Source organism: Ostrinia furnacalis, unplaced genomic scaffold (genome assembly GCF_004193835.3).
Source record: "Ostrinia furnacalis isolate ACB-3 unplaced genomic scaffold, ASM419383v2 OfSCF1242, whole genome shotgun sequence".
NCBI lineage: Eukaryota > Metazoa > Arthropoda > Insecta > Lepidoptera > Crambidae > Ostrinia > Ostrinia furnacalis.
This window is the reverse complement of record NW_021131481.1, coordinates 922,566-948,941: the sequence shown is the minus strand read 5'-3', so window position 1 is coordinate 948,941 and position 26,376 is coordinate 922,566. Positions and strand designations below refer to the sequence as shown.

General features: G+C 37.0%; 3 protein-coding genes across 4 annotated transcripts; 1 reads left to right on the top strand and 2 right to left on the bottom strand.

The window, feature by feature from the left end:
- The first annotated feature begins 494 nt into the window (after positions 1–494).
- scaf6 (SR-related CTD associated factor 6) lies at positions 495–8,842 on the top strand. Of its 2 annotated transcripts, XM_028303455.1 has the most exons (14): positions 495–730; positions 827–997; positions 1,106–1,392; positions 2,133–2,295; positions 2,937–3,084; positions 3,428–3,504; positions 3,679–3,877; positions 3,949–4,504; positions 5,056–5,189; positions 5,871–6,038; positions 6,593–6,711; positions 7,454–7,586; positions 8,152–8,321; positions 8,638–8,842. In XM_028303455.1, the coding sequence occupies exons 1-14, from the start codon at positions 706–708 to the stop codon at positions 8,739–8,741; spliced, it is 2,454 nt and encodes an 817-aa protein (XP_028159256.1). In that variant the 5' UTR covers positions 495–705; the 3' UTR covers positions 8,742–8,842. The 2 variants fall into 2 exon arrangements, with proteins under 2 accessions (XP_028159256.1, XP_028159257.1); XM_028303456.1 differs by lacking the exon at positions 495–730 and having other exon boundaries at positions 924–997; positions 1,195–1,392.
- Position 8,843: 1 nt separating this feature from the next.
- On the bottom strand, positions 8,844–10,764 carry mst (misato mitochondrial distribution and morphology regulator). Its single transcript, XM_028303454.1, has 2 exons — positions 10,186–10,764; positions 8,844–10,097 (listed from the first exon to the last, which is right to left on the bottom strand). The coding sequence occupies exons 1-2, from the start codon at positions 10,654–10,656 to the stop codon at positions 8,937–8,939; spliced, it is 1,632 nt and encodes a 543-aa protein (XP_028159255.1). The 5' UTR covers positions 10,657–10,764; the 3' UTR covers positions 8,844–8,936.
- A 5,017-nt stretch (positions 10,765–15,781) lies between these two features.
- jumu (Forkhead box protein N4 jumeau) lies at positions 15,782–26,372 on the bottom strand. The gene is made up of 8 exons (XM_028303460.1): positions 26,209–26,372; positions 20,846–20,953; positions 19,855–20,753; positions 19,643–19,767; positions 19,449–19,556; positions 18,749–18,918; positions 17,653–17,802; positions 15,782–16,836 (listed from the first exon to the last, which is right to left on the bottom strand). Exons 1-8 carry the CDS (start codon positions 26,266–26,268, stop codon positions 16,648–16,650), a joined length of 1,809 nt encoding a protein of 602 aa, XP_028159261.1. The 5' UTR covers positions 26,269–26,372; the 3' UTR covers positions 15,782–16,647.
- Positions 26,373–26,376: the final 4 nt, after the last annotated feature.

Here is a 26,376-nt window from a genome sequence, read left to right as displayed (position 1 = left end):
ACATTACATTATCTTTGAAGAACAATTGGAGTAAAATCGAGTTTTAAGCAAATAAAGCCTTATTGCCGCAGCATAAAGTCTATTCTTCACTATGTATCAAGTAGGTTTTTTATCAGTCCACAAAGTTGGTTTACATGGTATTTACAACTCTTTGGTTACTTCAATTAATTCAGAGCGGGACAACGCTATTCACACAAAAGAAGAGGAAGAAAGAGAAAGAGCGAATGAATACGATACGATACGATCGATGTAATAGAGTTTATCCGTAGCAAACATATCATCGTATCGAATGTACGTTGATGAACTAGTGCCATTTTGCCAGAAGTTTAGCTAAAAAGCCATCCTAGGTCCATTACAAAAACATTAAATATTTCATGTTTAGTTTTAGTCATCATAAAATTATTTTAAATATTTTTCAGCGTTTTCAAAGTTTAGTAAAAGGTCGAGTGAAAGTATTTTTTTCTGTTACGTATCTCTATTTATTTTTATGGTGGTAACCCCAAGAACAAATTTTACAAATGGCTGAAAAAGGTCTGTCTGAAATTGTGATTGTTTAGCGTTCACGATTTTACCATTTATTTGGGAACCTACTTCAGCCCTAAAGGATTAATAAAAAGTGATATTATGACGACAGCAGGTTTCATTTGTGCTTCAATCAATAGTTAAAAAGATTGACGTTCAACTAACCTCAATTTATTAGTAAAAATGGAGCTTCCGCAGCCACCGCAAGGTATGTGTTTTTGTAATTCCTAAAGCTTATCGTTTCAAATAAGTTCTGCAATTTGATTCGCAGCTGTGGATTGACTTAATTGTGATTTATTTTTAGATCAAGATCTTCGTAATATAATCGACAAACTCGCACAATTTGTCGCCCGAAATGGCCCGGAGTTCGAGAAGATGACCAAGAACAAACAAAAAAACAACCCGAAATTCAGCTTCCTGTACGGCGGAGAATACTTCAACTACTACCAGTACAAAGTGACCACAGAGCAAGCAAGTAAGCATTCATAAGTGACGATGGCTGAAATTGAATGTGTCGCGGTCGCGCCCGATCGCTGATTGCGTGTCGATATAACCGTTTCAAGTGAACCTCCGCTGTTTATAGTTCTAAAGCAATCCGCCGGTGGCCAGGTGGCACCCGCTCCGGCCGGGGCTTATATGGCACAGAACAGGCAATATGTAATGCCCCAACAGGCCGGCGCGTCGCCCGCAGCGCTGGGCCTGGCGGCGTCGATGGCGGCGGCGCCGGCGCTGCAGCAGTGGCTGGCGGCCAACTCGGCGCCCGCGCCCGCGCCGCACTCGCAACACGACGTCGACAACGTCAATGTCCAGATCAACATGCTAAAAGAGCAAATAACTCAATCGGAAAACAATCTCAATGCTCAGCACACGGTTAGTCTCTATTGCTAGGCTAGAGCTCACCATCGGACTTTGAAACGGAAATTTTATTTTGCTACACTGCAAAGATTCATGTTTCAAGTTGGATTAGGTGGTGGTGGTCAGGTGGTGAGCTCAAGCCTTATTTTATTTACTGATTTGTGTTTTTCTGCTCCTTGATTATTGAATGTATTGTCTTAGACTTGATTCTAACAAGAACCTGACGATCAATGAACTTTAATTTATGTGATTATGCTTTTGTTACTGCTTAATGTGTTTGTTACTTTTTGCACCATACTTTGTACTCTCATTTTGTTGTTTTATATGATGAGCTCATTGTGTCCTGCAGGAAAAAGACTTTCATATTATTATGCTTCATGTTTTTGGGAGCCAAAGCAATCCTTGTTTGCTTCCAATATGTCTGATTTATTCATTCATATTGAATATACCTTTAGAATAGTAGAGTGCAATAATGCAATAATATTTATTACTTGTAGCATGACCATTTTATAACTTGTAAACAAGATAATAATTATCACTTAGTCTCATGAGAAATACTTTTCACAGGATGTTTGAGAAGCTTTTCTACTATATTTCTTGATATTAAATGACAATGATATGTTTATGTAATCTGCTTTTATCATAATTAATTTCATGCATTTGATTTTATCGATACTCATACAATGATTTGGATGTTTATACCATTTTCCCAGCTATTTGTAAAAGATTTTATTATCAAAATCATATGTTTTTAGGTGTTAATTCAGCAGCAGCAGGCTAAAATCAATGAGCTAGTGAGCAAGGCGCAAGTGGAAAAAATCCAGATGATGGCCGAGGAGAATAAAATCAGTCTGCCTGAGCTGGACGGCATACTGCAGCCTATCATAGACACATGCACAAAAGACAGCATCTCTACAGGTATTGTAATAAAATTTATTTAAAGTTACACCTTACTTTTATTTTATTTTATTACTTAGTTTGATTGAATAAAAGGAAGCCTTTATTTATCCAATTAGCCAAATATATCTTTGATGATGATCAAAGCTTACATGACTCTGGTACTATTTTATCACCGGGCAAACTTTAAACTCCATCTACCATGTCCACACTCGACATTGTCGAAACAAGTATGCTCCAAATACGCAATATTAAAGCCAGTATTATAAATGAAACTTTTATTTAAAGGCTTATTCCACTATTCCCCGTTGACATTCCCCATTAAAGCCAAATTGGAGCTTATAATGGGGAACATGGAACTTTTTAGTTCATTAATCCCCATTACTTTAAAAATAAAATCCTAATATAACGGGGATTAATGAACTTTTTAGTTCATTATTCCCCATTATAAGCTCTAATTTGGCGTTAACAAATAGTTAACAAAAAGTTCACTAATCCCGTTGACTGGGATTGTCAACGGGGAATAGTGGAATAAGCCCTTTTAAAATGGTTTAAAACAGAGAGTTGCTGGACTTCTGATGTCATGTGATGATACAATCATAAGTTCATTCAGCATGGTTCTCATAAGATGTATGAAGGTTTTCAAATGATATTTCCATCAGGCAAAGGCTGGATATTGCAGCATGCCACGTCTCACGACGCGGGCAAGGTGATATCGCAGCACCTTCTGCGGAAAGTCACCCAGCCGGGCGCGCCGTTCTCGCAGAAGCTACACATCATCTACCTCGTCAACGACGTCCTACACCACTGGTTTGTACCTAAATCATCATTTATTAGTTGTTAGATTATCATGTCCAAACGTCAGGTTATGGTTTGTGTGCTAATCCCGATTTAAAACTTCTTTTTATCATTGTAATTAAAGTAACTAATATTTTTTGGGTTGGCATCACCTAAAATATATTTTTTTAATAGGTAATTGAATATTTTCTCATTAAAATTTTATCAATAAAATAATTTTCATGTTTCTTTCTATAAATGTAATAAAAAAATATTTTTTCACCTGTAATCACTGTTTATGTAAAACATTGTTTTTATGTGTACCACTTTGTCTGTTAACAAGCAGTCTCTTTGATACTGTTATTCCTAATTACAGTGCTCGCAAAAACGCAGAAGATTTGAAGAAAAATTTGGAAAATGTGGTGGTTCCAATGTTTTGCAATGCCAGTATAGGTAACATATTTATAATAATGATGTCAAGACATAGGTATCTTGTTGTTTGTGCATACTCATCTCTATTTAAAGTACTTTTTTAGAAAATCATCACCTGTGGTTTGCGCCGCCAGGTAACTTGCTTAGCGCCAGTTTGGCTGATACGACATCGGTTTAATTATTCTGCTGTTTCAGCCGTTACCGAAGAGCAGGAGGCTAAGCTTAACAAGCTGCTTCGGCTGTGGGAGTCCAAGTCGAATTATTTCGAGACCGCCGTTATAGAGAAAATGAAGAGCCCCACCAGCTCCTACCAAGAGTACCAGAACAACTTGATTGCTCAGCACTCCAACGCTATATCACATTTGACACAACAAACAAAAACCACATTCGAAAAGTATGTATTCTGAAGTTTATTTGAACTGAAATCATCTTACACCAATTACCAATGCCTTATTTTGTTTCCAGCTACCAAACTCAACATCAGGCTTTTGTGTCACACACAATGCAACAAATTCAGCAACTGGAAATGCAGAAGCGAGCTATCGAGATTCAGAACAGTCATGATAACGACAACATGCAGCAGCAAAATAACATGCAAAACTTCCAAAACAACAACTTCCATGGTGATCAGAACTTCTCGCAGATGGGAGGCTACGATCATAACTTTAGCTCCAATAATCAATACGGCAGCGAAAGTGGCGACAACTACCCATCTAATAACAGCATGACTGGCAATGATAACAGTTATGATAGTCAAACTTTCGATCAAATCACAAATCAGAAGAGAAATGATATAGAAGAGCCAGATTTGTCAAATCTTCCAAATGTCAATTTCTCCCAACCGCCACCTGGATTCAAGCCCAACGATAATTCAGCCCTGTTAGCATTCCAAAATGGTCTTCCAGACCTTAGTAAACCTCCTCCAGGCTTCCCTGCGTTCACGGAAATAAACAATGATGACCTTATGCCTTCTGTTCCCTATTTCGAGTTGCCTGCTGGTTTAATGGTTCCTCTTATCATGGTAAGTTCTTTCTTAACTAAATTTTTTGCTTGAAAACCAAACAACACCTAAAACATAAAGATGCACCTCAGCCGTATAAATATTAATTATCTGTGAATCGTGAAACCTCCACAGGACAGGCAATGCCTAGTGTGGAGGTCAGCCTTTTTGTATTATATTAGTTAACTAGCTGTGCCCGCGAAAACCCGTTTTCGCAGCATTTTTCATTATTGCTCTGCTCCTATTGATCGTAGTGTGATGTTGCATAGCCTATAGCCTTCCTCGATAAATGGGCTATCCAACACTGAAAGAATTTTTCAAATCGTACCAGTAGTTCCGGAGATTAGCGCGTTCATGTAAACAAACAAACTCTTCAGCTTTATAATATTAGTATAGATCTGGCAATAAATATTTTCATTTTTTCTTTCTTAAATCGACATATCGATCAGATATCATGCGCTTATTAGTGATGCGATATAATAATGATGCATTAGTCTTTTACAGAACTTCTTCCTCTATTGAAAACCAATGAAAAGTTTCTCAAAGAAGTTTAACTACTCGTGTTTTTACAGTTGGAAGACGACCGGTATAGGCCCCTGGACCCGGCACGAATCCGGCTGCCGCCGCCTGCGCCGCCTAACGAACGGCTGCTGGCTGCTGTCGACGCCTTCTACGCCGCACCCAACCACGAGAGGCCTAGAGATAAGTACGTGCCTTTTATAGATCCTTTAGAGTAGGCGCACACCGTTGATTTTTCGTCGGCCGATTGTTTAGTCGGGCAGTTGATCAGTATGGGCATGTATAGGAGTGCGCACACTACGCCGATTCGATTTGGCCGATTCTTCATACAATTTGAAATCGGGCACAACTATTGGCCAACTAAAAATCAACGGTGTGCGCCTACTCTTATTTTAATAAGAACTACTACTACTTATTTTAATAAGAACTACTCTTATTTTATAAACTAATGTAAAATTTTGGGGCTAATAAGTACTTAACAATTTTTGTTGCAAAAAGTGGGTACGCTTAGATATCTTTGTAATGAATGTCTACTCTTCATTGGTTTTGAAATAGATTTGCGCCAGATACAAAAATTTTCATTTTCAACCTATTTGTAGGACTTATTTTGTTGCCTAATGAAATGTGTATTTTATTAAAGGTCAGTCGTCGAGCAGATAGAATTTATTCCAATGCAATATAATTACGCGCGAGCGATAAGGGTAGCTTGGGGTCATTGGACGAAATTCTATCTGCTCGGCGACCGGACTTTAGATCTACTGTCGCAGGTCAACTGTTCAAATTAATATTTGCTAACTAACAACAACTTACATACCCACTTCAGTCTGTGATCTAATTTGTGTATTCATTTTGGTGTTTTCCATTTCAGTGAGGGATGGGAGAAATTAGGATTATATGAATATTACAAAGCCAAAAACTCGGCGAGGAAAAACAAAGAAGAGGCAGTTGCGCAGGGGCTCAGGGAAAGGTCAAAGTCTCCGAGCCCCATCCCCAAAGACTTACAAAAACAACCCACCCCGCCTGGCAGACGATACAGGTAAATATACAGTTACCACAAATTCATTGTCTTTATTATTATTATAACCTGACATAATTTAATAAAAAAAACAACTTGGCATTAGGCAGGTATTCTTATCTGAAGTAATACTAAAAGCTTACAGTAGTTCAAGTAAGTTAGAATCAAATATTAGACTTTTCTTTCTAGTTTCGTTGTAGGTAAGATAATATAAAACTGTAAAATAATGCATAAAAGGACTCTACCAAAACTTGACAAACGTAAATCTTTACATTCATATAATTTTCTTTCTGTTGATATTTACTTTTACCACCGAAATTTGGGATGTCTTGGGTATGAGAAAAGTTGTATAAAAATGCTGTTTCTGAATTTATATGTGCATGACTAATACTAATAACTCATATTCACGAATTGTGCCAATTTCAGGAGTAAAAGGTCTGTTGATTTTTACTATTACAATGTTCTATTTTTGTTGATATTGCACGTTTACGTATACAGCTATGCCCGCTTGTCGTAGTGATCATTTTAGACGTTGGATTGTTTTGTAATAACGACCTTATTCGTTTGGTGTTTAGGTCGAAAAGTCGAACGCCAGAGAAACGGTCGCCAGCTCGCTCAAAGTCGCGGTCGCCGTCGCCGCGCCGCAAAGCAGCAGCGGCAACCTCGGCAACCACTTGGAGACGAGAAAGAGACGGTAAGTCACGGGTTGATACGGATTTTTATAATATTAGCTACTGTAAGCTGGTACATCTGAGGTAAATGATTTCCATTTGCATTAGTATCCTGTGAATTCCTAAAATTACTTATAAATCAATTTAGTTAGAAACTTATTTTGTATTTTTTTTCCTAAAAATTGTTACTTGCACTAAAAGCTAGTGATTTACTCTCCTAGATAACTTATGGACCTCTAGACAAAGTAAAATTCGTGCCAGATTGAATTTCCTGATCGCTTCGCTACGTTAATGTGCCAAAGGCCCGATTCGACCAAACTTATCCGTGAATAACTCCTGGCACACTGACAGTTTCAGTATGGGAAATATGTCAAAATGTCGAATAACTGACTGAGATTAAAATTTACTCTTGTATGATCGAATCCACCCTAAATTAGGTAAAAACGGCAGATCTAATGCCTATGAATTAGGCCCAGACCAGACAGTGAAAGGCAACTGCAACGAAACTGCAACTGCTAGTTACTTTTGAGTTGCATCTAAGTTTCTGCCATAGCATCCGTTGAGAGACCACACATGACGACCAGCTTGAAACTTTCAGTTTCATTCATCAGTTGCAGTGTCGTTGCAGTTGCGTTTCACCGTCTGTTCTGGGCCTTAGCGAGTTGATCACAAATGTCACAGCTCCACAGCACAAAATTTGGAGCTTCTCAAAAATCCGCAGGTCAACACCACACGACCATATTATAAATAATGTCCTCCCCACAGGCCGCAGAAGATCACGGTCGCGGTCGCGGTCGCGGTCGAGGTCGCGCAGCCGGTCGCCGCGGGAGCGCCACCGCGAGTCGCCGCGATCGCGCCGCGTCGAGCGCTCGCGGTCGCCCACGCCCCCTAGTTTCCTGTGAGTTGAGCATTTTATTTATACTAGCCTAAAACTTAAGCTATGTAGGTAGTAGTAGGCTAATAGGGCAAAAAAAATGAAACATGTATAGGCTCCTTAAGAGGGCTTATTCCACTAATACCCGTTGACAATCCCCGAGCATTTGACGATTTGTAAGTAATAATTAAATTAGTCCACACAAATAAAGATAATTTTATTTTTATGCTCTTTCTATTATAGTGATGCTATTTCAGTTACTAAAGATCGCGCCAATAGAAACATTGATACCACAGAGCTAGGTATCAAGTAATAAGATTGCACTATGTGAAATTTCAAGGACATGAGACAGTTCAATCTCTCTTGAGGGGATCTTGATCAGTTTCTATTGGCACGGACACATGTTGATATAATCGCAAATATTACTGCCGTTTAACTTTGTTATGAATTTGTATCTATCGATTGACACAGTCTTATTAATTCCAAGCATTCTTTTCTGTTTATGAGGTAATTAAACATACTCTTTTATTTTAATTACCTAGGTAATGAAGTAAATTTTTCAAGAAGCTAATGTTACCTCATTTTACAGTGGTGGTGCAGCTTATCCCAGTACATCCAGCGGCCTGGACCCCAGCAACAAGGGCCACCAGCTGCTTCAGAAGATGGGCTGGAGCGCCGGCGGGCTGGGCGCGGCCGGGCAGGGCATAGCCGAGCCAATCAGCGGAGGCACAGTTAGGGATAAGCAGGATCAATATAAAGGTAACTACTAGATCCTATGATAGTCCTATATTTATTTGAATAGATTAGTTTTTCTCTCTGAAAAGACTAGCCTATTCCTCTTGATGACAAGTTGTCATTCCATTTGTCGATTCTTGTTGGCTATTGATTTAAATTAAAATTTATACAACTATTTAACTACTAAACCTATGGCATTGTGACTCGACTTTTAGTACACATAAAGCAAATACTTCTTAGTCACTAGAAAAGATTCTAAAAAGTTAACTTCTTCACTTCCTTCTTCTAGCCTTATCTGTAATATACTGTTAGACATTATACTTATTATTTTTTATTTCAGGTATAGGCGTAAACTTAAATGACCCCTATGAAAACTTCAGAAAGAACAAAGGTGCAGCATTTATTACGAGGATGAAGGAAAGAGCACTGGAGCGTTCATCGTGATCGCTGATATTATGTTGTGTAAATGTGTACAATGAAAGTGTGTGGATGGGTATGATTTATTTTATCTAAATCATCTTAAAAATAAAGTTATATGAATTTTTTTTTATGGTTTTATTGAAAAGGCACTTAGAAAATAAATTAATATAATGTTATAGCACAATACAAATAAAAGTTAATTAAGCTTAATTACTGTATTTAAAGTTCAAAGTCATCTTCATAATTATCTTTGAATTCAGCCAATTTGTCCAAACTCTCTTTATAATCTGCAGCCTCCAATCCTTCCTGTCTGAATTTGTGTAATTTTGCAAACTGAATTCTGCTGACCTCTCTGTGTACTTTCTCAATCGTATCGGCCATAAAATTGCCATTATGGTAGCCTGCCACAACAGCACAACTTTCGATTCTCTCTTGTGAACTATCACTTGCTACAAAACCATACTTGTTTAGATCTTTCGAGAAAAATTGTGGATATGGTGTTTTTAACTCAAAGGGCTGCTCACAAACAGTAACATTTGTTGCTGATAAGAAGTTGCTTGCTTGGAAATAAAGTTCAAACATTTCTTTGACACTGTTGCATCGGTATGCCGGTAAATTCATTTGCTCTTTGGCTTCCTTCAGTGGTGCTTTCAAATAGCTTTCTGGTATCCCTCTGACTGTGATCAACTGGAACAGTTTGTCTGATGCAATCTTACAACTGGGTGTTAGGGATGTATAAATAGGTTTAGTTGTATTGTTCAGAAAATCAATCAGGTATTGTGATTCATTCAATGCAAATGGCATGCCAAGGGAAGCTGCTGCCATTTTCCTTCCATACCCAGTCATATCTGCACAGATATCAGACATGGTATGAATGTTGCTTTTATGTCTGTATTTCTGACTAAGAGTATCAATAGCTGTGGCCAATAATGCTGAGGAGTGGTAGTAAAGCTGTGGGTTGTAGTTAATGTATTCAAAAGATCTTGGGTTTCCTGGTTTTCTCCATCCTTTTTCACTGGTACACAAAGGTACAAATAATGTGGCATGTTCAGATAATGCTTGCAGAGAAAGAGCAAGATTTACCAGCCTAGTTGAGTCTTTTAAATTAGATTTATCTCTTTCTTCTTGTGTGCTAGGATTATTATCAGGAAAGTATGATGGAATGATAGGATAAGCTACAATAGGCTTGGTATATTCATCTGCCAAATATTCAATGCAACCCATTGCCATTCCAGAAAATCCATCAATACAGTCAAAATTAACTTGGAACCCTTGCATGCTATCACATTCCTCTACATATTTTCTAATATTATCACTGAATGTGTCGCCAAAGTCGTGTTTCCATAATGCGGTGCCAGAGTTATAAATGTCAAATCCTTCCTGTAAATAAAGAAAGAAACTGATGAATTAAACTTTAAAATGAAAGGTTTTTTTTGTAAAATATATAGGTTAAAATAAATATACATACGTTTTCATCGCCATGGTTGTATTCTTTGATAACATTGACTGAACGGGAATGTAAGCGAGGATAAATAAAATCGGTCCAGGTTTTGACTTCTTCTTCAAAGTTATAAGTTTTCTCTGCAGCTGCTGGTCCTTCTGAATCAATATCAACTAAATACTGATTCTTTTGAGGAGCTGGTTCTTCAACTTTGTCAACATTTTCCCACTCTAGGTGGTCCGGATCGCTTTCCTCAGGTAATCCGCCACTCACTGGCAGGGTTTTCAGAGAACCTTTCAAGTCCGCCAAAAGGAGCCTCGGTGTGTAAGTAGTTTCTCCTTTACCATTTTCCCCTTCGCGGTATAAAATATCATGATTAACTTCAGTTTTTTTAAGGCCTGTATAGTCAAAGCTAAGCTCTTGTGTATTCCAGAAGTGAGCACCAATATAATTCGTATAGTGACCAAATTGAAGAGTTAATATCTCACGAGTAGCCATTGTGACAGAGTAAGGGAATATTTGTAACTCATTGATTATTTATTCCGTAAAATGAATTAGCACCAATGGTAAACAAATCAATTTTACACAAGTTCAGTGACAATGAGTTTGACAATTAAAAAGTGAGGTTATATCACAGATTATTACACCTTAAAAAAAATTGCACTCGTACCACCATCGTATCGTCATCGTATTAGTAAGGAAGGAATAAATTAATTCCTTCATGATTCTGCATCTACCTGCATCAATGGAGAAGACACAGGAGAAGTCTTTGTCAGTCAGGAGGAGTTCCTGGTTTCCCAGGTTCATATTCCCATGCTTAGATTAATCTAAGTTCTCATGTCTATTTAAAACATAATAAAAGACGATCGAATTTTATTTAGCACAATATACTACATTTCAACTTACGTTTGTAGTACTTACATAGGTTCTTCTTCTATTGTACAAAAGTAATTAATTATGCTGCGCTATCCGTAACAAATGTTCAATGATTGTACTTAACATTTCAGTAATTTGAAAAAGATAGTCAACGGAAAATCGTGTGGCAGGGAAGTGGCAAATCTTAAGTAGCCACACTGGCACACACAACGAATTTTGAAAGTACTGGACCGATTCTGATGTTGCTAAGACATTCCACACTATAACGTCTTGGTCTCTTGAGTATAGGGTCCTACCTCAGTATTCTTTGGTCGTGGTGACGATACCGACTGATGAAAAATGAAAATACTTTTATTAAATAAACACTTTACAATTACAAGATATGTGCCGCTCTCGTATAAGGTTAACCTGTGTAACGAGAGTCAGGCTCCTCCTCAAAAAAACATAAGACTAAAAGTTAGTCTAATGATGGTTTCAGCTTTGCTTAAATATTCATTTTTTTTACAAATTGGACATCATGGAACTATTAAAATAAAACTATGTTTATGTTGCATTTATTCAATTTATGTTTATTACAAAAATGTTATTAAAAATCATCAACTTAGTTTCCTTATTTCTAATACAGAATACAGACTAATTAGAACTAAAACTATTTTCCGAACTTACTACTAGTTTTATTTTTACATGAATGGAAATACTGGCAGTGGAAAAATACAATAATTAGGTACTAACCGGACACACGGAACGGATAGAAGTAATTATTCAGCCGATAAATTGGAGATATTATGTTTATAGTCATTATTATTATCAGCTATGGCTTACTGGGTATATTAAAATCATTGTATGGATGACGCACGTATCACAGCAAACGTACATAGTTTGAACTTGATGTTACAGTTTTATAGTACCTAATTAATTTCTAATGGGAGCTACAACGTTTATATTTTTTGCTACTTTCACTAAGAAGTTCATGTACATCTATTACTGCAAAAAGCGGTCATTTTTTTTGTTAAGGTGTAATAACCACTTACAAGTAAGAAATTCCAATATTAATACCGGCTTATATAGTATGCGTATAGCATTTTGTTAGCTCTCCAAATGCCATACTTAACAATACTTTAATATTAATATTACAATTACTACGACGACAGATTCATTACAAAAAAATAAGTTTTTATTTTATTTACACAATTGCACTGTAATATAAAACAAAATAAGAAGTATACAAAAAGCACCTAATTTTAGTTGCCTGTAAACATTTGTTAGCCATGTCATGTCTGTAATATAAATCTAACTGGTTTCTATGGAGAATAAATTCACCATATACATGGTTGTAGTCAGACAAATACCTTACAATATATAAAAACCCGATATAAAGTTTAGGCTAAGAAACAATACAAATATTGTCCTGACAGTTAACCCGGTCGGTGCCAAGTGTTTCTAGAGCCGGTAAGCACCGATACGTTATAATTATAACTAAATTCTAGGCAAAATAGGTGACACGATAATATTATTCTAGTACTAAGTTCAGGAGCCTAGGTGGCAGTTGGGTTAACGTCGTAGCAATCAAGCATTGGACAAAAGACACACACATTAGGAGTATGTACTCGGGAGCCTAAGCGCGTGTGTTGACGGGCCGGTTTCTATCCGGTGACGCGCCGGGCGTACGTGTTCACGAGCCGGTTTTTACCCGGCGCGGCGCGTTCGGCTCGATGACACGACCATGAAGCTAAAGATACACGACTCGCGCAGTCTCTACACCCGGTGCCGGACCGGGTAGAAACCGGGCCCGTCAACACACGCCATCATAACTTTACATTCATGGCGTAAACATACTAACTTATCTCTAGATTATAACCGACATTTAGAATTTTTATCTATCAATTGCTCAGTTTCAACTACAACACTAATTACCCTAATTATTCTTCAATGAAGACAAATTGATTTATTTTTAGTGACAAATATTGCAGAAATAGGAGTTGTCTCTTTTACACTAACTAAATCACTCGCTCTTAAATTGATTTCATGGTAATGGTGCGTTACACTCATAGTAAATTCCATATCACAGTTTCATCTAATCTAAATGATTACAAGTTTTCTACAATTTTGATTATTTATTTAAGTTCATTGAAAATTACAGGCAATGGATTAGGAAAAATAAACTTAATATAATTTCATACTAATGACATTTAAATGATCAGTTAATCGCCTTAACTTCATAGAAGTGGAAGATAGGACATTCGTGACTCAGTGTCAATAGGGCTAATACTAAATTTAATTGTTAGGGACCCTACGAAAAACAATTCATGATTTTAAACATCTAAAATTCGAATAATTCCTAAGCTTACGCTAAGTGTTGACTTTAGTTTGACATAAACACCACATTCGAGAGATCTACCACACACAACCGACTTAACATTATTATTCCCTGGTTAATATTAATGTACTACAATAAACACCAGTTTTTATAACGGATGAAATACTTTATGTAGTTCCAAAATGTTGACATTAAATTTTTACTCTTTTAAAATACATACAACATGAAACAAATGTGTAAACTTAGAGAGACCACTTACATGAACTGAATTTGATTTAAATGAAATGAAACTAATGTTCAACCCTCATTGAACAATCAAGTTATAGACACAATTTGTTTGAATCCCAACGCAGCCGTTGTTTGGCTGGGACTATTTCATTCATTAGTGAACTTTATTTACACTTATTATTACCTAATTAAAAGTTTTCTAACTCTTCCCCTACTTTGTATGAATAGTATGGTGCCTGCCAACATAGCGCTGACATTCAGTTGCATGTCTATGAAAAGCCTGGTCTCTAGCGCGTGTTTTGCCCTACACAATTAATAAAAACATCAACAAAATTGCCTACAAAAAAATGTTGACATGTTGTTTTGTTGATTGTGTAGGGCAAACACGCGCTGGAGACCCAGCTATAGTTAAACAGGTTTTAAAACTTAAAGGTAAGCTGCTACCCTTAGTGCAGACTTACCCTTATTTTGAGGACATAGCATAGCTGGCTAGCTATTCCTGCACAAGGACTTTACGATGGTGTTCTTTCCATAACCATATTCATATTATCATACTATCAAAGTAAATTCTACAGCGTCATGAATGAGATAATGACTGCAGTATACACTACATTTAGTCTTGTTATTAGTAGAACCAGTATGTACGAATTACTAAATCTACAAAGTGTAGACACAAAAAAACAAAAATCAAAGAAGTCAATTAAACATGAACAACGCATTTAATAAGAGTAAAATGTAGTAGTAATTTTCTTCCAATTGAGCAGTAAATACTGTCCATTCTGATGAAAAAAAAACTAGTACATTTTGTATGAAACCTATGTAACAATGGCAGAAGTTAAAGATTAAAATTTATATACAACCAGCGGTGGGATTTTTACATACATATATACCCGCTTGAACTTGCCACTGTATAGAGACTTTTGAGAATCAGAAATAGACTGGTGTTATGCACAACATCTAGTTTATGATTTAGATTTTAAAACAAAAGTAGTCAACACAGCAGCAAGGAACAGTCTTTGTACTGATAATATGGTTGGATGCCAACCACACATAATGGTAGTTATCATCAGGAGCATAATAATTCTACTTTTGAGAAGACAAAGTTATGATACATAATAAAATCGAATCACACAATGAAATGTCAAAATGGAACCAATCCTTAATTAGGGACAATAAAATTAATTTATAGTGTAAGATATGTAACAAGTGTTCCAATTCTGTATAAAACACGTAAATACACTTATCTGGTACAGACTATACCGTTCACATTCAATCGAATTTGAGAACGTTTATTACACCAATTCACAGCAAAATTATTTACGATTCGAATCACTCTTCACAACTTAGATAATAACGGAACAATCACTGGAAACTATTAAACTATTGACCCCATATCTTACGATCACAATTTTTAAAGTAACTTAGAGGCTAGCTCCTAAATCCTATGTATAGTAAAGTTTGCTATTTGACAAGTCCCAAACATGCAGTTCGTTAATCGTCAGTGAGTTATATGAAATAGGTAAATACCAGCACGTACCAGAGCGACTATCGCGGTACGTTTATGTACTAACAAGGTATACAGGGTGGAAACGATAAGTGATCTCACTCGATTATTTAATTCTAAACTATACAAGATATCAATAAACTAGTTACCGATCCTGAAAGTGCTTCATGAGCTCTATCAAACGGTACTAATAATAGGTTACAGAATAAACTGGATCTATCCGAAAATTCAATGTTTCCAGCTTCCATACATTTGGTAAAGTCACATTATTTTAAAAACTACACATGATATCGTAAAACTGATTACTGATTCTAAAAGTACTTCACAAGCTCTATCCAATGGTATCAATAATAGGTTACGGAATAAACTGGATCTATCCAAAAATTGAATGTTTCCTTCTTCCATACATTTTGTACTACCACATTCATGACACTCATCTTTTGACAATTATTATAGCAAGTAAACTCTAAAACCAATATTTTCCATGAATAATTTAAAATAAAAAATAAAAATACAATTTACGAGTTTATTATAAGCGTTTATTATTAAAGAAACAAAATTACACTTCTAATATTGTGTGTCTGGCATACATTTAGTATGGATGCTGGAAACATTGAATTTTCAGATAGATACAGTTTATTCTGTAACCTATTATTGGTACCGCTTGAAAGAGCTCTTGAAGTATTTTCAGGATCAGTAACCAGTTTTTCAATATCTTGTATAGTTTAGAAATAATCGAGTGAGATCACTTAACGTTTCCACCCTGTATAGACAATAGATGCCGTGCCGTTGTAGGAGAGGTATCGCGATAGTCGCGAAGAGTTATGTGGACAAGTTTCAAATGTACAAGTACGATAGCAAAACGTAGGAGAGCGTCCACATCGACGAACACACGTGTTTTTTGATTTTATATAGTTCTCATTATTTGGTACCTCCATGAGTTGCGAAGACTGCACTTCACATAAAATATTGGATATCAAAAAAGCTATAATACTTACGTGGACCATCGGGCGTTCCAACTATAAGTATTAAAGTACAAAAGAAGCATAAGCCTCAATTTCACACTACAATAATGAATTTGTACTCGAGCGTTCGACAAGAGGGAGGCTCTCCAGTTGTATGGGACACCAAGACGATACGATGTGAACTGCACGCGTGAACTGTCACTAAACATAATTAATTATAATGGTGCTACGCTATTAGTACTGATGCCAATGGATCATTTTGGAACTAACATAATGAAATCAATATGTGACATTCCGGCCACCATTTTTGGAGACGAAAACTGCGTCGCGTCTGGTTTAAGGAATAAGTGTGATGGGTCATCAGATCTTCTTAAATCAGACACCATAGCCGTATGAGCCGTATCACGTTATTTCCTACACGCATTGTTAGGAATGTGACAAAAAGGTAAATAATATAAAGCGGTATTGAGGGTCCATATTGTGCAACTGGCTGAATCGTAAGAACTGATGTGGTATAGCAATAAACGATTGAGTGTTAGTTCCAGAACGATCCAGAGGCATAGTTTCACTGTTTCAGCACCCTTAAGTAAGTAGGTGGCTTACATGAGTGCGACGCGGTTGACGAGCGGCGTCTTCCGTCGGTTGGCGGGCGGCGCGGCGGCCGCTCGGAACACGAAACTGTTCTTGGGTCGCTTCGACGAATTCACGTACGATTCCGATAGAGACAAGTCCAGCTTGACTGGCTTCGTCACGTCGATGTCGATCTCCTCGTATGATTGGTCCAGCACCTGGAATATAGAATGATCACTGTGGTGGTGTGTGGAGTGGAATCAGAGATTCTGAAGGCTCGTAGGCTCGTAATGTGGTGGAGAAAATATACCGACAAAGACATTGGGAAGTTGAAACAGCCTTTGTACCTGGTGGATGAGCCGTCAGATCAATTGAGCTACACCAGACTTGTATGGCGACTAATAAAACAAAAATCAGGACACTTTCGAATGATTTAGTACATTTTTGTCCTAATTGCCCTGCATAAAAAATTGGTCGTAACATTTCGGTCGGACATTTATTGCCAAAATAATTTATGCTCGCGTATCAGGCTCATTAACAAACACTGTAATTAGCGTTCGAAAATAAGTTAACTATTAATAACTAATGTCACAGACTTAGCACATGTGTTATGCCAAGGCCGTGAAGGTTCACTATTGCAACGCATGTGGATGGTGTTATTGCAGGGAAGACATGAAATAGTACCGCGAATCCAATTTATCCAACGCTTTCGCAAATCTATGATGCGTAGGCCACGATATGGCGCGATTGCGATATATGGTGGCTTATGAAAACAATGAAAAGTCTCAACGAATCGAATGGTTAAAGAAACTATCCTAAGCATTTTCGGAAAGACTCGAAAAAATCTGCACGTGGCAGTCGATCTTTACAAGTTTTAACACATGTGCAGAACTCCCAGTAACTGTGTAACTATATATTTTTCATTTTTGTAACAACCTAGGATTAAAATGTACACTAGAACTGTTTTGATGTAATATTATTTTACGAAATAAAGATATTTTTAAATTGAAATTGAAAACTAACTATGTCATTACCTCAACATCACTGACGTCGTCGCCAGACTCCACATCCGTGATGTATGACGTGAGCGAGGACGGCCCGGTGGCCAGCAGCCGGTACGTCCCGCCCACCATGCCCGTGCCTTCCACCACCTCCTCCACTTCAAGCTCCTGGTCTGATACCTCCTGGAGGAAACAATTTAATACATATTTTATGAGTCCGTGCTTTCAATCACTTCCTATGCTACTAACTCATGGTCTGATACTGATACCTTTTGAAGGGGTTACCTACACCATATCGAATTACAAATGATCGAAAATCAAAATATCGAACACGTTTCATCGAACGATAAGAATATCGAACGATCAAAATATCGAATGATTAAAATATCGAAAGTCGATCTTACGTTGCATAGTATAATAGAAAGATGGAGGTAAGTGTTCCTTGTTGACTATGGTACCCAAAAGTGGGAAATAAAAAAAATGTGTTTAAGAATTTATGTTTTATTTACATTAATCGTATGACATTTAGTTAAAACCTCTATATTGATTTTTCGATATTTTAATCATTCGATATTTTGATCGTTCGATCATTTGTAAATTCGATATTCTGAACGTTCGATATTTTGAACATTCGATATTTTGATCGTTCGATGAAACGTGTTTGATATTTTGATTTTCGATCATTTGTAATTCGATATGGTGTAGGTAACCCCTTTTGAAGTACATAAGAAATATTTTATGGATAAGTACTATAGTTCACTTTTTCGATGTCTAATTCCTGCGGATACTTCGAAAAACGTTAGCCTAAGTTTCGAATGTTGCCATCCCTCTCACGTAAAGCGATACCGGCATGAGCGACGCGACGGTGACAGATAGACCCGAAACTACATAAACAGGGTTTCCTGGGTAGTTCTCCTGATCTGATACTTCCAACAAAATATACCATACTCACACTTTGTGCTTTAAGATAATTATAGTCATGTTAACAAATCGAAAATTGTGTCAAGTTTCTGGACAAGGAATGCGAAAAGATTGATCTTATATATTGTATCTTAATTGTGGACAGGGAATGGGTTAAAAGATTGCCGTGATCCTTTTCTCCCAACTTCATTACCAGGACATTTCATACCTGTTCCAAAATAGCCTCCTCATCCTCCATCTCCACTTTGATCTCGGGGTCTATCTCGACATCCGCATCGAGGTCCGCCTCGGCGTCCGCGTCCGCATCGTCGTCTGCGTCCGTGTCGCCGCCAGCCCCGCTGTACTTCATCTCGCCGCGTTCTAACGCTTCTAAACTGTCTGTAAACCAACGAATACCATCGTCACTTATTTTAGGCAGTCCGCATTACGGCTAACCCGCCGCGGTTTTCAACCGCGTGATTTTATAGCCAAGTAAAACTAATGCACGCGTCCGCACTGCGGCTTTTTCCCGCGTATACGTTTCGGGCGGTCTCGCGGTTTGGCGGTTTAGGTACCGCTTGCGGGAAAAAACGGTAGTGCGGACTCAGCCTTAGTCGCTGCAGGAGCACGAACCTCTAGTCTAGAGGCAAATGATTTGGGGAGTATGACCCTCTCTAATTTACCAGATGCAAATAGTATTTGGCCTACACTGCTTATGATCAGACAGGTTGGGGATATCTGGTATTCGAATATTTATCACTGACGCCTTTACGACATCCACGGGAATGGAGGTGGTCTTATTTGACTCTGATAAGTTCTTGAAAATATTAGAGGCGATTGGCGATATGGATTAACGCGCATCATCACCTATAGAATATGATAAGTCATGACAAAAGTACATAGAGGGGTATAAAACTATAACAACTTACCAGGATAAACCATAGCCTTTTTAATCGCTTGAGGATCTTTCCTAGACCATTTTTGTACTTCTTCGTCCATCTTTCCAACTTTTGATGGATTCATTGCCCATAAACATCCTGTAATAAATAAAATGATGTGTAAACAATCACTATTTTAAGATTAAACAAGCATTGACTATCGATCAGTTATGTAAATAAAATACCTTTTCTCTGGCTACCATTAGTAGAGGGTTTCTCAATCTTTTCAAAGCATTTGTTTAGACTTAGGTTGTGCCGAACGGAATTTTTCCAGCCGTTTGGCGCGGTTTTGAAGTACGGGAAATGTTGACTGTAAAATAAAGTTTCGCATTAGATACTCAATGCGCATATACATTTATCCGCCCGGCCAATAATAAGAAATTAAAGATAAACTCACCACATGAAATTATAGATTTCTGAGACGGGTAAACTTCCTGTTCTTGAATTTTTTAATGCCATTGCTATTAGACACGAATAAGAATACGCTGGTTTTGGGAATTCACTCAAGCCAACTGTACTTTTGCTAGTATTTACATATTTTGATTGACTTGTCTCAACAGTAAATGCATTGCTTACTGAAGTTTTAATTATTTGCCTATTGTTATTTAACGACGAGTTGTCGATCAATATTGTCGCCTGGTTTTTGTTTCCATTCGCTAAAATTGTCCTAGATTGTTGTGCGTCTATTATGTGTATATTGCCAGATATTATTGTTTTCGTTCCTATTTGTTGCGTTATTTTTTGGTTCGTGTTTAAAATGGAGCAGTTCTTAGTGTTAACTTTTAGTACTTCTGGTTGTGCCTTAATTCTAACAGTGGGTGGAGTGGATGGACTCGACGCTTTAGTTTTGTCCAAGTCTTTTAGTAAGTCCTTAACTACATTTTTTTCGTGTTTGCGAACATAAATCACCATTTGTTTAGCTTCTTCGAGCTTTTTAGGCGCGGGTTCTGGTGCCGGCTCTTGTACTTTCGACACCTTGATAGCATTAGGTGAAAACGTTAAATGGCTCTTCTCTTCTTTTGGACTTGGCAGTGATATGCTATTGTTCGAATCATTATTAGCTACCGATGTTAAGAGTAAATTCGACGCTTCTTCTTTCACGATACTTTTTACCGGAGTTTCCGCAAAGGAGGATGGCATTACAGAATTCGGGTTCACCATAACGGCGTTTGCTTCCGAGCCATACAGATCTAGGTTGTGGACGAAACTTGATGTGTTGTTTAGCCACGTGGCAGAATTGTCTGCCTCAACGTCTAATAGAGGCGGCATTTCCGTAAAATTTAATCCTAATGAATCCTGGAAAAGGAACATTAATGTCATTAGCAGTGTGTTCAAAATCCATTCATATCCAGAAGCAACGTGAGGAAGAACATGAGGACAATACTTACAGAAAAGTCTGTGATACTGCTAAGATCTGTAGCGATTTCATTCTTTATGTCCATGTCCAGCATGTCCTGGAGGGAGTCTGTTATGTACAGATCCATGTCTGAGCACAACTGGAAACAAAATGGCATTTATTATCATTTTAAGGTTTGTTTCCCATTAGGGCTATTATTCTATTGGTTTAACAACTATGCCGAAAAGAGATAGCAATCCGTAAGTAAAATACATACAGTTACAGTTTAAGCATGCCTTTTAGCAGTTCCAATATGTATCTAATAACAATATCAGACCTTTTTCACATTGCTAAACAAGATTTAACTACCTGCTCCTAATACAAAAAAGGGTCTGTTATGCTTTTGTAAAAAAATATACAAAGGTCTAAAAGGATACTCAGATTTGACATTTTCGCGCCAAATCGGTTCACACAAAATGCAAGCGATCGAGACACCACAAGAATGGGGCAGTAACAATGAAACCACTACGACGTAGTACAAAACCTGTTTCCAGTCATGGTATGCGCCACTCCGATAGCTCGGGACGGGAATATTGTTGCGTGTAAGACTGCATTTTCATGCTCAACGTGTTGTAGTTTTTCTATTTAAAATATTTATAGTTATCTATAGATTATGTTATTATTATTTTCAAATGTTATGCTTTATTTATGTTATTATAATGACAAGATGGTGCTATACGAATAAGTTATTAAATATTATTATTATTCGAACTTGATAGACGATATGAAAATGGTACCATGAAAGGTTCCTTTCAAAATATCATGATGAATGATCACTCCAGACTTCCAGTGATATCGAACTATTCTTGAAAGGTGCTTAGGCGCATAAAAAAATAGTATGTAAGTAAACATAAGTAAACAAAAATCATACAATCAAAATCGAAACTAGTCACAACAATATTAGTTGAAAGTCCACTTTCTCTGCTGGGACAAGACCTATACCAACCTACAATTCGTTGTTCTAAGGGCCAACTGGAATTACTAGTAAAAACTCGTATAAAAAACGTACCCGGCATACGGAACGGATCCCAAGTCCCGGTATACGAGAGTTCGAGACAGTGTTTGGTCGGCGCTTTTACATCTATAAATAAACTAGTTTTATAACTACTCCATTAAGTAATAGATAAACAGATACATATTATCATAAAGGTTTGACTATTATACCAGCAATATGGCTTTCTACTTTCTAGTGTTAGGTATTTTGTTAATTAGTCCTGTGGTATTTTTAAAGTAGCACACTAATTGCATAACTTGCTATTATTGCAAGCGAATATTAGGAATTTAGGATAAAGTTCATAGGTACCGAAGTTTTTATTAATATATTCGAATTCAGTGGTTTAGATGTGATTAGATCATAGAAATCACATCCGTTTTTATTTCAGTCAGAATTTTTATCCGTGATTCAGTTAGGTATTAGGTATTATTAGGTTCATTTATCCCTGTGTACCAAAAATATAACAAAATAATATACACCTTTGTCAGGAATATTTTCGTACATAGCTAAAGCAAATCATGTTTAATTATACCTAACTACTTACCTAAGCTAAGTGCAGTGACTGATAAGAAAAGGCGCGCATGATAACCAGTGACATGAACTTTTAAATGGCTTTCCAGTAACGTTTTTCGTGAATGATATAGATAGAATATTGATAACTTGTTTATGTTAGCTATCATCCTACACATTTATAGGAGTGGAGAGGCAAACATCAAATTATATCATTTTAATGATGGACTGCGCCATACCACACTGTTGTTTTGTGGTCATACGGGGATGGATTAGGCTTTTGTTTGAGCACTTATAATTTTCATCAAAAAATTCTTGTGAAAGTTTTCCCGCCAAAGCAACAACATGCAGGAACTGAAAATCGCGTACTGAACTACCCATGTTAAGTGCGAAAGAGACAATGCGGCAGAGGGTGCGGAAACGAGATAGATAGAGATCGTTGAAAGAGGGTGAATCTACCCCTAACCCCTAACGATATTGCCACCACTACAACGTCCCTTTTTAAGTTAAGCAGGCATTTGGCTCGTGTTAAACTAACGAAAATTATTAAATAGAAAACTTAGTTTCTCTCTCCATAGACAATAGGTAAGGAAAAAACCATGAGCTTTTAATTACAATCGTTTTAAAAATTATCATTTATTCCGCCTTTTATGTATGGTAGGTAGGTAGGTATTTTGCCAGTCGAAAAATGTCCATCCGTTTCTTATAGTCGTGCTACAGAGGACCATGAACTCGTTCTTTATTATTTCGAGTTCATCTTGCTTACGAGCAGTATGAACATGAATGACTTACAGACCTATTCGGAATATTTTTAGACGTGATAATATCTCGTCGTAGGTATTCTACGTTTGCTAATTAATTTAGTTGCGAGTTTTGCTAATTATTTTAACAGTCCGACTGTCGGAATTTTATCGCAAGTCTATTTAATTGAAGTAGGTATGTAGGTAGCAAAGAACTACAATCAATCTACAGACTTCTATCAGCTATGCGACTTATTTCAACCTATAGGTTCCGTGTACAGATTAGTCTCGGATAAGTACCTACGGTAGCTTTTTCACAGATAAGTTTTCAGCCTAAGGAGGGAGATCAGTGGGGGCACAGAGGCGCCGCGAGGGGCCGCCGTGTCCTCGAACCTGACCGCGCGCGTTCGCCTTGAACTCGTCGTGGTCGGCTCTTGCGCCGATGGTAGACGTCCGCGTGTACGCGAAAAGTCGACGTCTAGGAAAAATGTAGCATGGAACACAATGCGCCGGCAAATTATTGATATTTGATGGTCTTTCTTCGTAGAAGATAAAAAATCGATATCCCGAAAACACATAGGAGAATTAAATCTACCCCTATGAAGTTTTAAGTCTTTTTCCAGCAGAAATCCTCTAGGTGACAGACATACTGAGGAAAAACGAATGTAAACTTTTACCAAGAAGAATACCTTACACCCAAATGAAAAGTTATTAGGCGCGAAAACACCCCGCGCTCTCCGGGTAGAGTTTTCCAGTTGCGCGCGCAATATCAGAAAGTACAGTATACCCATAAGTAGGTAGATAGATATGTGCTACTCGGGAGGGGTCTGTATTGATTGCATGCGCGGCTCATTCCCCTCGGTCCCTGTTTTAAACATAAGGAGGGAAAACTGATATATTTCACGTGGAATTTTATACCTTAAATATCTGTGAGTAGACCTCTCTGGCTCTACCCAAGATAGGTATTAGAATAGAATTCATATAATCTTTATTAGGTAAATGAGAAATAAATGAACATGGAACCAACTAAATACCTAACTTTGTATACTGCAAACTTTTGTGAGAAAAACCTTCGGTAAACCATCACGTAAGCGGTCAATCACCTCGCGGCAAATGAAGATTAGTAAATGTCGGAAATAACAACCATAGTATAGTAGGTATACCTATTAGTCTCGTCTGCACAAGTAATAAATGATTATAAATTGTAGTGTTCTAGTTTTTTTTTTTTTAAGAATTTAAAATATTGAAATAAACGCGATTTATTTATTTAACGAGTTTTGTTGAAGGTTTGAAGTAAGGGATGAATTATGTCCATTTCTGCTACTTATTTTATTATGATCTAAATAAACAGGTATTTTTAAAATAATGTTTTTAATGAATGGTCTATCCTACCGATAACTCATCCTTTCAATTTCAATAGAATAGATCCTGGTCCAGGAAGGCGCTACACGCAGACCGCTTCCTACCGGGCAACATGGAAGGAAAGCATTGGGATGGGGGAGGCTTATGTTCAGCAGTGGACATCCTAATGGCTGAGATGATGACAGATCCTGGTCTAGGTTAGTAGGTAGGTAGATACGTCAATAGTGGTAGAGGACACCTAATAAGTAGGAGTCAATCGCACGCGCAGGTTTTTCGATAGCAATGTGCGTTTTATTTAACGAGTATTTTTTATTTTGTAATGAAATAATCTATGATACCTACTATTGTCGCGTACCTACCTATTTAGGTATTCAGTGTTATATTATAGTTAATACGTTATTATTCGTGGTGTTACATGAGGGGTTAAAAACTTCCTTCTTCATTATAGGTACCGTACCTATTTGTAAGTGATGTTTATTAACCATGCCATGATGACCAAAACAACACACCACAGTGCACAGGTGCACTAGTGTGCAACGAATACTATTTTATACCTACAAAACCAGCCATAGTAAACTACAACCATTGAAATGTTCACAAACATGCACACATTGACAGGTGGCAGCTGCCTGGGTCACGCACACATGCAAGCGATGCAACGGCGATGCAGTGGGCCTGCTGCACACATAGACACGATGCACTCATTGTTTAACGTTTTGAAATTCTCACTTGAAACCGGCAGCCGTGGGAATGAAATTTCTTTGATATTTCCTACATTTCTTCGTAATTAGCAATCTTTCTAATGAATGATATAATATGATTTTGTAATTACAAATTTGATTAGTGGATTAGTCGTTAAATAATGGTATAATTAATAATAATAAGTACCTAATTTTGGAAAAAACGGACATAGAATGAATAATCCTAACTAACACTAATGGCATGACATTTCGAATCTGAAACTGCAGGCAGATACCTAAGTAGATGTATGTACCTACTTACCTCACTAAACATTATTTATGAAAGTAAGTAGGTACCTAAGTAGGTCTACGGCACTTCTGTTATCTACTATACTACGGTTGCGAGTTCATTGACGGCGAATTGGCGCGTTTAATTTGTTGTCGTAGAAAAGAAAACTAGCAACTAACCTTTATGAACTTAAAACAGAAAACATACATTAATATTTTACAAGGGAAATAATATTGCAATGAATTTTGAATGAAATCCCTCAAGTGCAACAGTCAACACGGTTACAACAAGATTCTCATAAAACTTGCTATCTCTTTTCGTCTTTTTATTTCGTAGTACGGCGTGAGAAAGAGACAAGACGATTTGAACGATGTTGTGAGTCCGTGTCCGTTTATGTATTTTAGGGTTAATTCTCATTATAATCTTTAGTTACTCAATTATTAATTTATAATAACAGTAGGTCATAAAGTAATTAACACACAATTTCTAAATTTCCTCTGATAATACCAAGACGTTATGTAAAATATTTCCCGCCAACAATACCAAAACTGTTAAATACTCGATATTACATAAATCTTAGTCTTTAGCCGGATCAAAATTGGTATTAACATCTTCTTACTTGCTGTATTTCCAGTATTATTTATTTTATTGTAAATAACCATGAAATGACATTAAAAAGAGCGGGACATAGTAACTTGATGGACTTTCCCATTGTTCAAATGTCTTGTTTTCACAACATAGGCACAAAACATGGGTAAACATAATTTTTTATTTACTCACCGAATATTTATTCTCATAAATATCCTTATGCTCAATAGAATAATCCTGAATTTCGCACATTTACGTTTTTAACGTCATTAGATTGACAGATATAACACCACTCACTCCATAAAAACCACAATCTGTTTTACTATTATGCGAAAAGGTACACAAAGAATGGTCTACGCT

Excerpts from the sequence above, each read along its gene's own strand:
- scaf6 (XM_028303455.1), top strand. The coding sequence starts at position 706 with ATGGAGCTTCCGCAGCCACCGCAAG. Across the intron at positions 998-1,105 it reads AGTGACCACAGAGCAAGCAA|TTCTAAAGCAATCCGCCGGT; the intron begins GTAAGCATTCAT and ends CGCTGTTTATAG. Across the intron at positions 4,505-5,055 it reads TAATGGTTCCTCTTATCATG|TTGGAAGACGACCGGTATAG; the intron begins GTAAGTTCTTTC and ends GTGTTTTTACAG.
- mst (XM_028303454.1), bottom strand. The coding sequence starts at position 10,656 with ATGGCTACTCGTGAGATATTAACTCTTCAATTTGGTCACTATACGAAT. Across the intron at positions 10,098-10,185 it reads ACAACCATGGCGATGAAAAC|GAAGGATTTGACATTTATAA; the intron begins GTATGTATATTT and ends CTTTATTTACAG.
- jumu (XM_028303460.1), bottom strand. The coding sequence starts at position 26,268 with ATGTGCGAAATTCAGGATTATTCTATTGAGCATAAGGATATTTATGAG. Across the intron at positions 19,768-19,854 it reads GAAATCTATAATTTCATGTG|TCAACATTTCCCGTACTTCA; the intron begins GTGAGTTTATCT and ends TTTATTTTACAG. Across the intron at positions 17,803-18,748 it reads AGGAGGCTATTTTGGAACAG|GAGGTATCAGACCAGGAGCT; the intron begins GTATGAAATGTC and ends TGTTTCCTCCAG.